We start from the raw sequence: 16023 nt of genomic DNA, 5'->3' as shown, positions 1-16023 counted from the left end.
ATTTTGTTTCCTGTCTTCCTTCCAGTCTAAGGACCCCTAATCATCATCTATCTCCAGAACGTCACTGAAATTAAACCATGGGCATTAGGCTGGATCCAGATTGTGCAAACAAGTCAGTCCCTTTCCACTAATTCAGGGACTGAAATCAGCAAAGAAAAGGAGATTTTCACCAATCCTTTTCTAGTCATGTGTACTGCTTCCCACACTGTTATGGAAGATCACCCTGAGCATCTTTCCAGGGTTCATGGCCAGTGAGGGGGAAAAAGAAGGAAATGACAGCCTTTCCATGCATACACCCTTAAGTGACATGAATGCTGTGAACAGTTTTGCTCACAGGAGCTCTGCTTGCAACTCGTTATGTCTAAAAACATACTAAGTCAGAGATTATATTTCAAAACAATTCACGTGTAACTGCTTATACTCAAAGATGGTTAACAGTAGGGCCAACAGAAATGACCTATTTTGAATGATCTGTGAATTAACTGTTTATTCTGGGGTGCAGAGGTTATTAGATACAAATAACAGAAAAATAATCCATATTGTATAAAAGAATTTTTGCAATAACATTAAAACATAAGAAGAGCCCTGCTGGATCAGGCCAAGGGCCCACCTAGTCCAACTTCTTGTATCTCACAGTGGCCCCACCAGATGCCTCTGGGAACCCATGAGACAGCTAGATACCTGTCTCCTGATACCCCTCCCCTGCACCTGGCATTTGGAGGTACCTTCCTTTTAAGCTTGGAGATTATATTATCCCGATCATGGCTTGTAACCCATGATGGACTTTTCCTCCAGGAATCTGTCCAATCCCCTTTTAAAGACATCTAGGCCAGATGCCATCACCACATCCTGTGACATTCTGTTCTGTTCAAAAATGGATCTTCCAAAAAAGTACACACAAATTATAATACATATATCTACCTAGAACCCTCACCCCCAGAAAGTAGGCATGTAGCTCTGGAGTAGAATCCTACTTCCTGGGTCTAACAACATCACAAAAAATGTTATAAACTAACTTTAATTCTTTTAAAAGACTATTACATTTTAATGTGATCTTTCATGGACAAGTTGACTTTGTCAGACAAACGGAAAAAATGAAATTCCTGATTAAATGGGACTTGTCGGTGAAAGCTCACATTAAAATATAGTAGTCTTTACGGTGCCCACGTGTTTTTGTCCTGTTTTGTTTCTTTGGATTTTGCCTGATATGCTTGCCCAGACTAATATGGTTACCTCTTCTAAAACTACAACTGCTCTGGTACTTCCAGTTCAGATGCACTAAAAAAGGGAGAGAGATGGTATCGGATTCACACTAGATAGAGCATTCAGTTCATTTGAAAGCTTACTCAAAATAATACCAGTCACTGGTGTATGGATCCATTACTAGCTCTTACCATGTATGGTAGGAAAAAGGCTGGTGCAAAGGTTGTGATAAAGATTTTTATCCTGGCTCATTTCAAATACTTTTTCCCACTCCTCTACCGACATCTGGTTTTTAATGCTTTCTGCAGTCTGTTCCTCGTCCCGGAGTTCCTTGCCACCAAACTAGAAATGAAGACAGTGGAGGGACAGTTGTACAGACTATAAAATAACTTAGAAATACCTTTAGGGAAATTTTGAGAGAAACATATAAAATATGTCACTTAGGAAGACTATTCCCTCTGCTGCAGTCAACAGGACAAATCTTGCAAGAATGAATAAATTCAGATTTGATTAAAAATGTGAGGTAGTAGTAGAATTGAGTGCACCAATACAGTCTATACACACAACTATGTTTCCTCATTAAAACACACACACAAACAAGATGAAATATAGCTTCTCAGGTAAAAAATTTCTAGCCCAGAATTCTCCCTGTTGTGATCATTTTTAGACAGGTGAACATCCACAAAAGTCACCCTCCACCTCTACTCTAAAATAGCTTGGTTCATTCCTTTACTTCATTACATTGCTTAGAACAGTAAATGAACCTTCCTGTTTTTGGTTGAAGGAACAGTGAAATCCTAGCCACACAATGAAAATCAGAATAGGGATAAGATGAAGATATGGGCACTTGAAATGTACTGTAGATTTATCAAAGGATGTTAAGAATTTAGTGGGTCACAGAGAAAACACATAACACACAAAATGTAGAAAAGTAGAATACTTTAGTCACATTAAAAAAGAAAAAAAAAGAAAAAAAAAAGGAAATACCGTTATGGCAAAACTTTCAAGGTAAAAAATGAGGCAGGGAAAGTATAGGAAGGAGAACTTACAAGATTGTTGGTGGAAATCTTGTTGCTTGATGTAGCATGTTGTACTAGAGTAGATTGACTGACTAAGAGGAGACTTGTTGAGTAATTGGAACTTCTTAATCAGTGGAGAAGTTCACTCAACAATCTGCTTTGAATTAGTGGGCCTAATCCAGTTGCAACTTACTTCAAGTAAGCTGCAACTATAGTATCCCTCCTGTATCAATGAAGCTTATGGAAGAGTTGACTTACCAAATTCCCACTGAGTCATTGGGCTTAGTCTACTGCAACTTATTACACTATTCTAGCCAACAGGGTTTCAGCCAGCGTTTACATCTGTCCTGCCCAAAGTCAGGCCACAAATATAGATGACCAGTCTTCGGTAGGAGAGAAAAAAGGGCAGGAGGCCCTGAAAGCTCACTTTATCTTTTCCTTGGCCACATCTGAGCTGAAACACAGTACTACTGAAGAAAGTATATTTGGGAGAGAAAGGCAGCCTTTCTTTAACTGGGGGGGAAAAACAAACAAACAAACAAAAAATCCAAAGCAACAATAACAACAACAAAACAAAAAGGAATGAGTTTTCAGTTCAGAATTCTAATGGTCCAAATGAAAGATGGCTCCCTCAGCTGAGAAACAAATATCCACACTACAAACATGTCAGGTTCCATTAAAGAAAAAGCAGCCAGAACGCCGTTGCGGATTTACACCAGCATAAATGTAATTGCCCTCTTCATGGATTGCTGCCTTGTCATGGCGAAGGAGCTTGAGTAACTCAGAGAAGCTATGGGCTATGCCGTGCAGGGACACCCAAGATGGACAGGACATAGTGGAGAGTTCCGACTAAACCACTCCAGTATCTTTGCCAAGAAAACTCCATGGACAGAAACAAAAGGCTAAAAGATATGACACTGGAAGATGAGCCCCTCAGGTCGGAAGGCGTCCAACATGCTACGGAGGAAGAGCGGAGGACAAGGACAAGTAGCTCTGGAGCTAATGAAGTGGTTGGGCCAACACCGAAAGGATGCTCAGCTGTGGACGTGCCTGGAAGTGAAAGGAAAGTCTGATGCTGCTAAGAAAAATACTGCATAGGAACCTGGAATGTAAGATCTATGAATCTTGGTAAGCTGGATGTGGTCAAACAGGAGATGGCAAGAATAAACATTGACATCCTGGGCATCAGTGAACTAAAATGGACAGGAATAGGCGAATTCAGTTCAGACGATTATCATATCTACTTTTGTGGGCAAGAATCCCATAGAATAGAGTAGCTCTCATAGTCAACAAAAGAGTGGGAAAAGCTGTAATGGGATATAATCTCAAAAATGAGAGAATGATTTCAATACAAATCCAAGGCAGACCATGCTGAAGAGGTTGAAACTGACCAGTTAAATGTGTGCTGGAAATGTGAAGCACATGTGGGAAGCTATTACCATATGTGGTGGTCATGTGGAGTAGCAAAACAGTATTGGAAAAGAGTACATGCTGTGCTGCAACAAATATTGCTTTGTAAGGTTCCACTAACCCCAGAACTGTTTTTATTGAGTATGATACCTGATAAAATAGATAAGGCAAAGAATTATATAGTTATATACATAGTCACTGCAGCTAGAATTCTTTATGCCAAAATTTGGAAAAGTCCGATGGTACCGAAACAAGAAGATCTTATAGAGAAGGTACAGGAAACAGCGGAAGTGGACATTTTATCAGAAGTCATGAAGGACTGTCCTTTACAAAAGGCAACTGAAATATGGGACTTATTCTACAAATGGCTTGAGTCGTTAGACATCGCTTGAAGAACATGCATTAGAATGAGAACTTAAATCTGGAAGGCAGAAAACAGCAAAAAGAGCAATTTGAAATGTTGATATGGCAATATGTATAGAACGGATATTAGTATGTCATTGTTTCTCCTCTTCCCTTTAACCTCAATCCCTTTTTCCTTCCTGTTACCCTTTGTTAAAAATAAAATATTAAAAAAAGAGAAATTGACCAGTTCTATGAAGACTTACAAAACTTTCCAGAACTGACACCAAAGAAAATGTTCTTCTCATTACAGTGGTGCCTCGCTTAACGATGATAATTGGTTCCCAAAAAAACCATCGCTATGGGAAAACATTGCTAAGCGAAACACCGTTTCCCATAGTAATGCATTGAAAACCGGTTAATCCGCTCCAATGGGAACAGATTACCGTCCTTAAGCGAAAATCGCCATAGGAAACATCGCTAAGCGATACAATGTTTCCCTCATTGGAATGCATTGAAGCCTATTCAATGCATTCCAATGGTTTTGCGATGTCCGTTTTCACTATTTTTAAAGTGTCTTACAATGTTCAAAAACGGTTTTAAATGCTTGGGATCGTTAGTGCACCATGCAAAACCTGTGCAGACCTAATTTGGCTTTGTTCTGAATCTTCATTAAATTTTGGTGAATTTTTTTTTGTTTTGATTATTTTTATTTTCAAACTACTAGGAATGGGAAGGGAATACAGAAGGTAAAAGGGAATACAAGGGATGGAAAAGAAGGTTTGAGGGTAGGAGAACACAGAGTATATAATCATCCACTCTATTCATATTAAGTATGTATGCCTCTGATCCACTCATTTTCCAGTACAAAAAAAAAATTCTATTTGACTATCCTCCATATATCCACTTATATTCATGTTTTAATTTAAGTCTAAGTTATTCCAACTCTATAATAAAATCGAGGCCAATTATAGAACACATCCCCTCTTTGATTTTCTTTCTGTCTTGGACCTATCAGCCTATCTGGAAAGCTATCCATTTCTGGCACTTCCCATATTTTCTCAGTACATTTTTCCCATTTCTGTGCTTCTATTTTCTTCCAATCTTGGGGAGCTAAAGTTAAATCCAAAACAGTAGTCTGATTTTTAACATCGCCTTTTCTGACTATTGTAACTGGGTATCCCACGTAGAAACCTCCAATCCCCTCTATGTTACCAACCATGTTACCTGGCATCTCTCTCAATAAAAACTGTTCTGGAGTTTCAATTTCATTCAGTTGCTGTTTAGCCTCTAGTGGTTTCCCCTTCATCAGGTCTTCTAACTGTCCAAGTTTCTGATATATCTGCTGAAATCCTATTACTGTATTGCCATTCGCATGGTAACCATCCATTCTTTGTCTGACAAGATTCCCACTAAGTATGTCCTCCCCCTCCTTGCCCAGAAATTATCACAGTATACTCAGAACCTACAGTCCAGCCAAGAGAGGGTCCAAAGTAAACGGCAAACAGGAAATCAGTCTCTTCTAAAAAGAAAAAAACCGTCGTAGTCCTGTAATAACTCCAGATCTAATTTTCTTCGGTCCTCCGCCTGTTCTGCTGAGCTCGTCGCTGCTCAATTAATAGTTTACTGTCGTTTCCCGTGGCTTTATTCTTTCTTCCAAAACCAAAAACACTTCTGTTTTCAAAGTCCCGTTCGATTGCCTTCTCCCCCTCTTTCGTCTGTGTCGCCACGCTGATAATTCCTTGCTTATTTTTTATTCCTGAAAGCCTGTGCCTCCTGCTCCAAAGATGTGGTTTTATTTTCAAAGTCCACTCAGTTAGTAAGGGAAGTCCAGATTGCACAGCTTTGACAAGATTTCAGTCCCTCTTGAGTAGTATTTCCTCTGGGATTTTTTCTAGAAACACAAAGTTTTTCTCACAATGTATCTGAGTGACCTTGGCCAGCTTGCAATAAGCTTGCTATTTATCAGAGTTCACTTTAGGAAAGAAAAAAAAAAGACAAGCTGGTATGCTAGCTTGCCGCTTCCCCTCTCTCCTTTTGGTCAAATATTTTTCATTTTATTTTCTTCAAAATATTGATGAGGTTATTCATAAATCAGAGGCTTACTTTGCTGTTGTTTCTGTTCTCCTTCCTCGGGAAATTGGGGGTGGAGTTTTCCCACAGCTTTCTGCCATAAGATATGGCCTCCCGTCTCCGGTCTGCGCGTAGATGAATTTTCAGAGGAAAGACCCGGTTGCTGCCAAATCTTCTACCCTTCTGGGCTCATCTGCTTGGGGGTGCCTCTCCTGACACCCCCTTCCGTCGCCCCCTTCTTGGAGGGACAGGCAGGCCGGACGGTTCCAGTTTTCCCCAAAGCTGTTCACCGGGTGCTGCTGGTTTCACTGCAGTCAAGCTCCGCCTCCAATTTTGGTGAATTTTTTTCTCCCCCATTGGAATGCACTGAACTGTCCGTTGCAAAAACGGACATCGTTAAGCGAAACAGGGGGACCTAAACTGTCAGCGCTAAGCGAGGCAAGGTCCTGAACATCGCTATGCGAAATTTCCCCATAGGAAACATTGCTAAGTGGAGCATAAAATTGCTCAAAAAAACCCATCGCTAAGCGAATACATTACTAAACGAGGCAATCGCTAAGCGAGGCACCACTGTATAAGGGAGTAGAATGCTATAGTAGGGAGTCAAGAGATAAAAGGAACAACAGGTCAGTTTGGCCTTGGAGTTCAAAATGAAGCAGGGAAAAGGCTAACAGAGTTTTGTCAAGAGAACAAGCTGATCATCACAAACAGGGGCTCGTAACATTGTACAGGAGACAGCAACAAAAACCATCCCAAAGAAAAGGAAATGCAAGAAAGCAAAGTGGCTGTCCAATGAGGCCTTACACATAGTGGAGAAGAGAAGGGAAACAAAATACAAGTGAGATAGGGAAAATTGAATGCAGATTTCCAAAGAATAGCAAGGAGACACAAGAGGGCCTTCTTAAATGAACAGTGCAAAGATACAGAGGAAAATAATAGAAAGGGAAAAACTAGAGATCTGTTCAAGAAAATTGAAGACGTTAAAGGAACCTTTTGTGCAAAGATGGACATGATAAAGGACAAAAATGGGAGGGACCTAACAGAAGCAGAAGACATCAAGAAGAGGTGGCAAGAATACACACAGGAATTATACCAGAAAGATCTGGATGTCCCGGACAACCCAGATAGTGTGGTTGCTGACCTTGAGCCAGACATCCTGGAGAGCGAAGTCAAGTGGGCCTTAGAAAGCCTGGCTAACAACAAGGCCAGGGGAGGTGATGGCATTCCAGTTGAACTATTTAAAATCTTAGAAGATGATGCTGTTAAGGTGCTACACTCAATATGCCAGCAAGTTTGGAAAACTCAGCAGTGGCCAGAGAATTGGAAAAGATCAGTCTACATACCAATCCCTACATCCCAATCCCAAAGGGCAGTGCCAAAGAATGCTCCAACTACCGTACAATTGCACTCATTTTACATGCTAGCAAGGTTATGCTCAAAATCCTACAAGGCAGGACCGAGAATTCCCAGAAGTACAAGCTGGACTTTGAAGGGGCAGAGGAACAACTGCAGGGCATTCTTCCGGATTAATGGATTGCTGCTTGCATTGCACAACTTACAATGGAAGGGGCAACTCTTCATCACCACTATAATTCACACAATTACACTTATGCCACTGTAAATCCACAATAGGATTCTGCCAAGAAAATTATACACATGAGCTTCAGAATTCAGTATGGAAGGTGTGGGTATAACTAAAACTCATTGGTAGCTTCCAAAAAGAACGTAAAACCAATTTTTGTTATTAAGCCTTACCCTTGGGTTTGTTGGTTCAACGTAACATGCCAAGAAGACCAGTTTATAGGATAACTCTCTGACTCCAAGTGCACGAAGACCTCTGATACCTTCAGTTTCATAACCTTCTTTCCCAGTTACACGGGAGCCAGTTTCTGCATGTACACCTGCAAAACCCCAAAGACCTATGAATATAAGACCCAGAAATCCAAGTCCTATTGAGTGAGTGTCCCGCTAATTCCACGTGTACACATCTGAAACAGTAGGACCTCTCCTACAAACGTGCCACTTCAAAACACAGTTGGGAATAATGTGCTTTAATGTTTAGGCTGGCTGCACTGGAGAAACTACCATCACAGAGAGAACTGTTTTAGCTCAGCCTTCTCTGTGATATACTGAGATCTTTCTACCCCATAGACAAAGAGACTTTGATGTGATACTGCATTTTACAGTAGTGGAGTTCCAGTGGTTCTCCACACTTTATGTTTTGTCTCTAGCATCACAGTGCTCTACCTATGATCAACAAACCTGGAGTGGACAGCTGAGCCACATCAGGCACAACAATGAGGGTCCCTGTGAAGTCACATTTGTCACCAGCTTGAGCCGATTCTACGGCTTCAGCACGCAAGACCACCTCAACGCTGCGAGGAATGCTCCCTCTGGGCAGTTCAGCCTGTGTTTCTTGAATACGAACCTGGTGAGACAGAAAGAACAGAATGTTTAAATGTATTCACGAAGGCTTTTAAACTTTGAGCACAAAGACTTGTAGAATGGGGAGAAAAAACACAATACAGTAATGCCTCGAATTACAACCGTCCTGACATATGACCATCTTGAGTTGCGATCAGCTCCGGCCGCAAAATTTTGCTTCGACTTGCGGCCGGAGCTTCCAATTGCAATCAAAAGAGGCAGGAAAAAAGGCGGAGAATTCAAATTAGAGGGCTAACCGTTGGTTGGGGAAGAACGTCTTTGTAGCTCTTTCACCCCAACTGTTAAGAGTGTGTGTTGGAGGAGGCTTGGGACTGCCTGGTGCTGCTTTCTGCTCGTAAGTACTTGTATATTTACTTTGTTTTGCAGCATGGGTTTGGGTTGGGGGGGGTTATGTTTCTGTGCTGTGTTTGTGGGGTGTTTTTGGATGGGGCTGACTGTGGTGTGTGTGTGTGTGTGTGTTTTGCTTTGTTCTTCAGCCCCTTGCATTGCGATGGGGCTGACTGTGGTTTTTTGTCTTTTTTTGCGATTTTTTTTGTGACTGAAAGCTCTTTTTGGCTTTCACTTACAAGAACAAAAGAACTTCAAGCCTCAATACAACATGCTGGTATGAATGACAGAATTCTGCAATGGCTGCCAAAATGCTTTCTTTCAAGGGGTCACTCTTAAAGCTACCTCAATAAAAATCAATACAAAGTCTTGCAGCATCTTTTTTTTTTAAAGTTTTAACATAAGCTTTCACTAAGGGGAATCAATTTCATAAGAGGCAGTTAGTGCATAGAAGTCTGGCAAGTATCTTTCAAGATATCTTTATTAATTGCCAGTCAGAAGCAACCAAAAGTTATTCTGTTCACCTTCCAGATGCATAACAAAACGCGACTTCACCATAGAGTTCTCAGAATCTCAGGCTTGCAATACGAACAAAATAACCTCTCCAAACTGTGATTCTCAATTTGCATGGTTTTATACATGCTCTCAGAAAAACGATGAAATGTCTATATTTTGCACTACAGTAAGGAATCTTTGCAATGATAGAGACACAGAGCTACTTTAACTGATTGACTACATCTAGTAATCCCAAGAAGCTCAAACATCTCTCTTGTGTATATTTATTCCAACAATAAGTTGTTTAGGTTAGTGACTGGTCAAAAATTATCCAGGATCATTCTCTCCAACCCTACACTGACACTCTAGCCAGTTGTGCTGTCACTGTCAAACCTCTAGAAACATGTTTCTCAGAATATTCTCCAGTGCAAAGTGGATTCCCATTCTTCCTTAATCAGAATGAGTTTGCTCTGCAATCCAGGCTTGAAAACCATACTTTGATTCTGAAGTAAAATCTTGGTTTGTATGACAAGTACAAATCATAGTATGTCAACTCATAGCAAAATAACTAGTGATTTGCCAGAAACAAGGAAGGAAAGGGAGAAGACACTTTCTCAAAGTCCTGTTCACTTATCGGGAAGATGAGTCATGGCAACTGGACTTCTTTCTTGTTAGATTGGAACATTTTACTACTCATCCAAGCAGCTTCTTCAGTCTCTGCTTGGATGAGTAGCGAAATGTTTCAACCTAACAAGAAGTCCAGTTGCCATGACTCAACTTCCTGCTAACCACACCTGTACGACTGAGAATCTTCACGGACATCCTGTTCATTTAGTGCCAAACTGTGATTCATCTAAACCAGCCCACACTGGAAAAACAACAACAACAACAACAACCATAATAGAACACTAGTTTATCAACCAGGAAAACCAATACAATGTTTTAAAAAACAATTGCTGAATTACCTTTTGAAAGTCCACAAATCGGGACTTGTTGGTGTCTAAAAGGAATCGTTTCCTATTGGCACAGACTGGGTTTCTGCAGATGTTGGGCTGTGTGTACTTGAACTGCTGCTCCACATCTTTTATCACGGTTTGGCAATCCAGACAGAGGAAGGTTCCACTTACAAGCTCTGGGTGAACAGGATGGGTGCGGACCACTTGCCCACTAATACGGATAAGCGATCCAATCCGAGCTGATGTCATTTCTCGAATTCTGTTTAAAGAACAGTTAAAGTCAGCTAAAGAGCCCTTCATTTCAATGGGGGAGAAAAAAATTCACCAAAAATTAATGAAGAGTCAGAACAAAGCCAAATTAAGTTTGCACACGTTTTAGAAGGTGCACTAACGATTCTAAGCATTTAAAGCCGTTTTTGAACCTTTTAAGACACTTTAAAAATAGCGAAAACGGAACATCACTAAGCGAAACAGGGGACCTAAAACTGTCATCGCTAAGTGAGGCAAGGTCCCGAACATCGCTATGCGAATTTTCCCCATGGGGAACATCATTAAACGGAGTGCAAAATCGCTCCAGAAACCTCATCGCTAAGCGAATACATCGTTAAACGAGGCAATCGCTAAGCAGGGCACCACTGTACTGGCAGCCTATTATCAGGTTCCAGTGTGCCAAACAAATTCCTTTGAACTGTGAACAAAGTACCCTGAGGAACAGATAGGTGTTTTCTTGCTAAACGGTATGGTTATGTCTTTACACTCCCAACTTAATTTGGTGGAGCTCGATGTTAAACACTCTTACTTGTGTCTCGTAGCCAAGTCATGGAAAGCAACATAGAAGTCCTTGTTTGGAGGAACATTTCCATGGTCTCTGGCGAAGGTTTTCACAGCTCGACACAGGAAAGGGTAGACTCTAAAATACAAGATAATATTTTATATAAGAGATCATTTTAGTGCTGCCAATCTAGCTGGTAAATCTATTTGGCTTTCCCCTCAAAACAGCTTTATAAATCTTTTTCTCTGTACAGAGGTTTGAGACTAAACTTTCAGAAAAATAAAAAAATTATCATATTATGTAATAAGCTTGAATAAAACTTTTACCACTAACTCTGCATTTATCTGAATACTAAGGGAGTGTAATCGCAAGCATTACTCAAAGCTGGCACAGAAATACCACCTCTCAGAACATTCCACACTTCTTTATTTATTGCCATTGCTTGCAGGAAGTGCCCAATTCTGACTTTTATGCCAGTCCCACTAGGCTATTTGAAAAACAGCCACTGGGGAGAAAATGGCCTATATTCCCAACCATGTGACAGGTGAAGTTACAGTACTGCTTATTCACTTGCAAATTCGTTTACTTAATCAGACCTTTACAAATTCCTCAGTACTGCCAAAAATATTTCTAATAAAGCTCAGGATAATTAATTCTAGTTGTAACACAACAATCAATAATCTCTGAACAACCCTTAGAATATTTGCACCTATATTGGTCATAATATTGATTTAGAATACTGGGCACAAATTTGGCAGAATAATATTAAACTTACAAAATCAGTAAATGCTACAGAAAAGATATAAAAGATGTTCTATATGACATATGACTCCAACGAAACTGTCTAAAATGCGTAACAATATCTCCAGCAAACACTGGAAATGTGAAATGCAGGAGGGTACTTTTTATCATATATGGTGGACATGTAGGGAAGCAAAAAGTTACTGGAGATCAATACATGAAATGTTACAAAAATGTATCTTATGTGATACCATTTGAATCAGAATTGTTCTTTCTAAATGTTATGACTGAAATTGTAGATAAAGTGATGTTTGATAGTACATGTAACTATGGCAGCAAGGATACTATATGGAAAATATTGGAAGAAAGAGGAGGTACCGTCTCTGGGGGAACTGATCGAAAAGATAATGGAAGTGGCGGAGATGGATGTACAGTGGACCCTTGACTTACAGATGGCTTGACTTACAGACTTTTTGAGTTACAGACTTCTCTGGCCACAAAATTTAGGTTTGACTTGCAGACTGAGATTTGACTTACAGACCAGAAAAAAACCAAAATGGAACAAAAACAGCCTGTTATGGGATTAATCTGTTTTCAATGCACTGTAGGTCAATGGAGACTTGACTTACAGACTTTTTGATTTGAGAACCGCCTTCCAATACGGATTAAGTTTTCAAGTCAAGACCCCACTGTACTGACTGAAACACTAAATGGAAGAGCATCTCAAAAAGGAATTTAAAAATGGGGACAATTTTATAATAGGATCTGAAATATGGACTAGAAAGTATAGATAACAGAAGTATAAGAAGGTTCAAAGGAATGGAGAGAGCTGTAAAGATAGACAATCTGGAAAAATCATTAGATGGTTTATTTATGTGTTTATTTAATTGTTAGATGGTTTATTTATTTACTCTTTTAACAAAACTAAGAAAGTGGATGTAAGAATATTCTTTCACTCTCTGGAATTTTATTCTTATCTCACCCCTAATCCATTCCCTCCTTATGCCCTTGTACCCACACCGCAACCATTACCGTTATTGAAAATAATTTTTTTAAATAAAAAGAATATTCGTACCTATAAAACTCTTCCTGGATTGTAGTACCAAGTTGTTGATTAAACTGTTCCAGATCCTCAAAGCTTACAATCAATGTGTTCCTCTCTGGACGGATCAGCTCCTCTGCATCACGTAAGTATTTAACTTCTCCATCACTGCTCTGGAATCTAAAAATATCAGTACAGTATTTTAGGGAAGAGTTTGTGTATATATAAGACAGCATACAACTTTAGTTGAGTGGCGCAGGTATGGCTCCACAGAATGCAAATACGTTCACGGATGACCTGGGACAATGCCCCCCCTCAGCTTTTATATCCAGAGACCTCTCCTCTATTTGAAATTCATCGGCAATAGCTTCATCACCCAGATTCATGGCAAAGAATCACTGGAGAAATTCCACCAGCCCTCCAATCACTTTTATACTGTACTTCCATCAACATAAGCCTGGAGCAATCCACACAAGTATACTTTCTGGATACCAAGGTACAGTGGCACAAGGGACTTATCAGCACTATCGTGTCTCTGAAAGCCACCCACCATGACCCATACTTACTTTGTCTGTTATTTGCACCCTCACATGGTCAAGAGGATATTTATAAATACAGAGGCAATAAATTTGCACTTCTGGGTCTGAAGAATTGGATTTAGAGTCCCAAAGTGTCACAATGTAATGGATCTGTTCATTTTTAAAGTACCACAGTGTTTTTGTTTTTATTTTTCCTCTCCCTTGTCCCACTTTAATTCTGGCAACATTATAGTATGCAGTAAGATTGCAAAGAATTAAAGGACTGTCATGATAAACGCATCACTGATACAGCCTTGAAGACATCTGGGAGCACCCAACATCTATGGAGCTACAGTAGAGAAGTCATTCTGCATGCCTCTAACTGATCTGACAATGAGAGACAGACAGTTTAACCCTTTTGTATATGTTGCAGACATAACAGAAAGCACCTAATGAAGTCAGCTCCCCACAAGTAGACTCAGAACCTCTTTTTGGTGCAATTATTAGTTTCTATTGATACAATTCAGTTCTATAATCATCCTGGACATTTCAGCAAGTACACTAGGATTTTACTCTTTAATGTATGTGCACAGAATAGCAACTGTACAGCCTAGTACTTATGCATGCTTGCTCAGAATTAAACCTCAAAAACTTTCAGTTGCAATAAAGGACTTGGGTTGAAATAAACAAGTCAGAACACACCTTGCCAAAAATAAGTTTACAATATCAAAACAGCAAACCTCCAGGAGACAGAAAGTATCTTGTACTGTTTTCTTTGATACTGCTGTTAAGTTTTTTAATGTTACCCTAGACTAGTTTCCCAGCCAGAATCCTACTGAAATACAGTATGTGCAGACATAATGCTGAACTGTGCAAAAATATGCAGAAACTGGTTCAGCATCTGATGCACAATCAGTCATCAGATATACAGTATCTGATGTAACCAATCATGCAAAAGACAGTGAATTAAATAGTCCAAAGTACTTGCATGATGTAAAGTTGCAGGAACCAGTGTACAGTAATAACAAGATTCTGGCCAGAACAGTTTAGTTTACATGGCTCTTTCCTATTTATTGTTTTTAAGCTTTTACTATAAGCCACTGAAGTTTCTTTACTGAATGGCATATACTATTAATAACAAATCCGATCCCACCCCCCACAAACATCAAGAGTACAGAAAAATACCATTGCTGATTACCATAAATCCAGAAAAGGGATCAAGATCCAATAACAGCACACACCCAGCATTAAGTGCCTATCTGTTTAAAGGAGGAACGAAATTAACTCATCGTTGGACTACCACAAGTGTCTGGGCCCAAACCTGTAACGTTTGAGAGACATGGCCTAAATCCAATTCCAGTCCCAAGTAAGAGAGCCCCACTGAATCGAATGCTGAATGGTAAATCGACACACACGCAAATGACACTGATTCAATAAGGTCTACTCTGCTGGAGGTTAGCAACTAGACCCACAGCAGTAAAAGCATAGCCCTCCATCTCCCCGCCAAATGCCAGCCAAAAACACTCTCATATACAAAAAAAACCCTATGCTAATCCCACCAGTGGGATTTACTGCAGGGACATTGTCGTTCTGCAACGAGTGGCTTTGGGTTTAGCGGGAAGACGAGGTCCCACTAGTAGTAGGGTTATTGCTACCGGAGTTGGTTGCAGGGTCGAGACTTCCCAAGGCTGCCCTACCCCATACACTCAGAACCGTGTCCCGCTAAGCTAAACGGAGCTTACTAACAGGCGAAAGTATTTCGGATTAAAGTTATTTCAGCCTGGTCAGACAAGGGCGCCAAGGGAGACAACGCAACGCGTCCTCTTATCGCGCGGCGGCCACTCACTCTTCGAGAAAGTCCTGGAAGAGCTTCTGGCACTTCTCGGCCACCTCATCGCGGATGTGCTTGAGCGCACTGGGCGCAGCCAAGCCGCCCTCCGCCGCCGCCGCCGTGGCAAGATCCATTGGGAGCCTTTTCCTTTTTTTCTCCGCCGCCGCTCCGCTCCGGTCCGGGAAAGGACAAAAGATTCGCGCCACTAGAGCTCCCGCGTGGCTGCGCGGACCAATCAGGACCCTCCGACGGCAGGGTGCCCCGCCCCCTTCCGCGTCTTCCCGGGCAATTTTTCGCGCCAAATGTGACGTCAGGAGAAGGAAACGGGAAGCTTAGAGAGGAGGCGGGAGGTCAAAAGGCCGGTTTGGGGCGGAGGCTTTAATCTCTTCAACTTGAAAAGCAGCTGGACTGAAAATAGAAGTGCAGGGCTTCCGCGGTTGTTAATTAGCGTATAAATTTTCTGGAAATTTGCACGGAGAAACGGCAGGAGAATATACAGCACTCAACTGTGCCGTTTACGCACAGTTTACGCGCAGACATTCAGTATGACAAATGGAAACGCGCATTATTCTGAGGAGAAAAATTTGGCGTGTATTCAGCGTAGTACCTAATGCTGAGTTCAGTGGGACTGGCTCGGAAGGCCAGAGGCCACAGGAGTGGAACTAAATCTGAAAGGCGCCTGTGGGCCTCCTTTGGGTTCCCCCTGGACCTGGCGCCTGCCTCTGTCTAGGGTTTGTCTGCATGGCGGGAGAGGAGGCGGCAGCAGCCTCAGCTTAGGGGCCGGCCTGTCTCCCCGCCCCGGGATGTGGCTTGGGCCCCTTCCCTTACCACGCGGAGAGGAGGGAACCG

The 16023-nt window shown here is 41.1% G+C and overlaps 1 protein-coding gene across 1 annotated transcript in view; it reads right to left on the bottom strand.

Annotated features, from left to right (window-relative positions):
- The window catches only part of MCM6 (minichromosome maintenance complex component 6), a 28305-nt gene extending 12916 nt beyond the window's left edge, over window positions 1-15389 (bottom strand). Inside the window, exons 1-7 of the mRNA XM_072984011.2 lie at window positions 15190-15389; window positions 12859-13005; window positions 11070-11180; window positions 10280-10529; window positions 8310-8475; window positions 7803-7948; window positions 1395-1545 (exon numbers count right to left, since the gene is read on the bottom strand). Coding sequence (XP_072840112.2) covers window positions 1395-1545; window positions 7803-7948; window positions 8310-8475; window positions 10280-10529; window positions 11070-11180; window positions 12859-13005; window positions 15190-15308 — 1090 coding nt within the window. The 5' untranslated portion in view covers window positions 15309-15389. The remainder of the gene's footprint in view (window positions 1-1394; window positions 1546-7802; window positions 7949-8309; window positions 8476-10279; window positions 10530-11069; window positions 11181-12858; window positions 13006-15189) is intronic.
- Window positions 15390-16023: the final 634 nt, after the last annotated feature.

This window comes from Pogona vitticeps, chromosome 1 (assembly GCF_051106095.1).
Source record: "Pogona vitticeps strain Pit_001003342236 chromosome 1, PviZW2.1, whole genome shotgun sequence".
Lineage (NCBI taxonomy): Eukaryota > Metazoa > Chordata > Lepidosauria > Squamata > Agamidae > Pogona > Pogona vitticeps.
The sequence above is the reverse complement of the archived record's forward strand: the minus strand, read 5'-3'. Positions and strand labels throughout refer to the sequence as shown.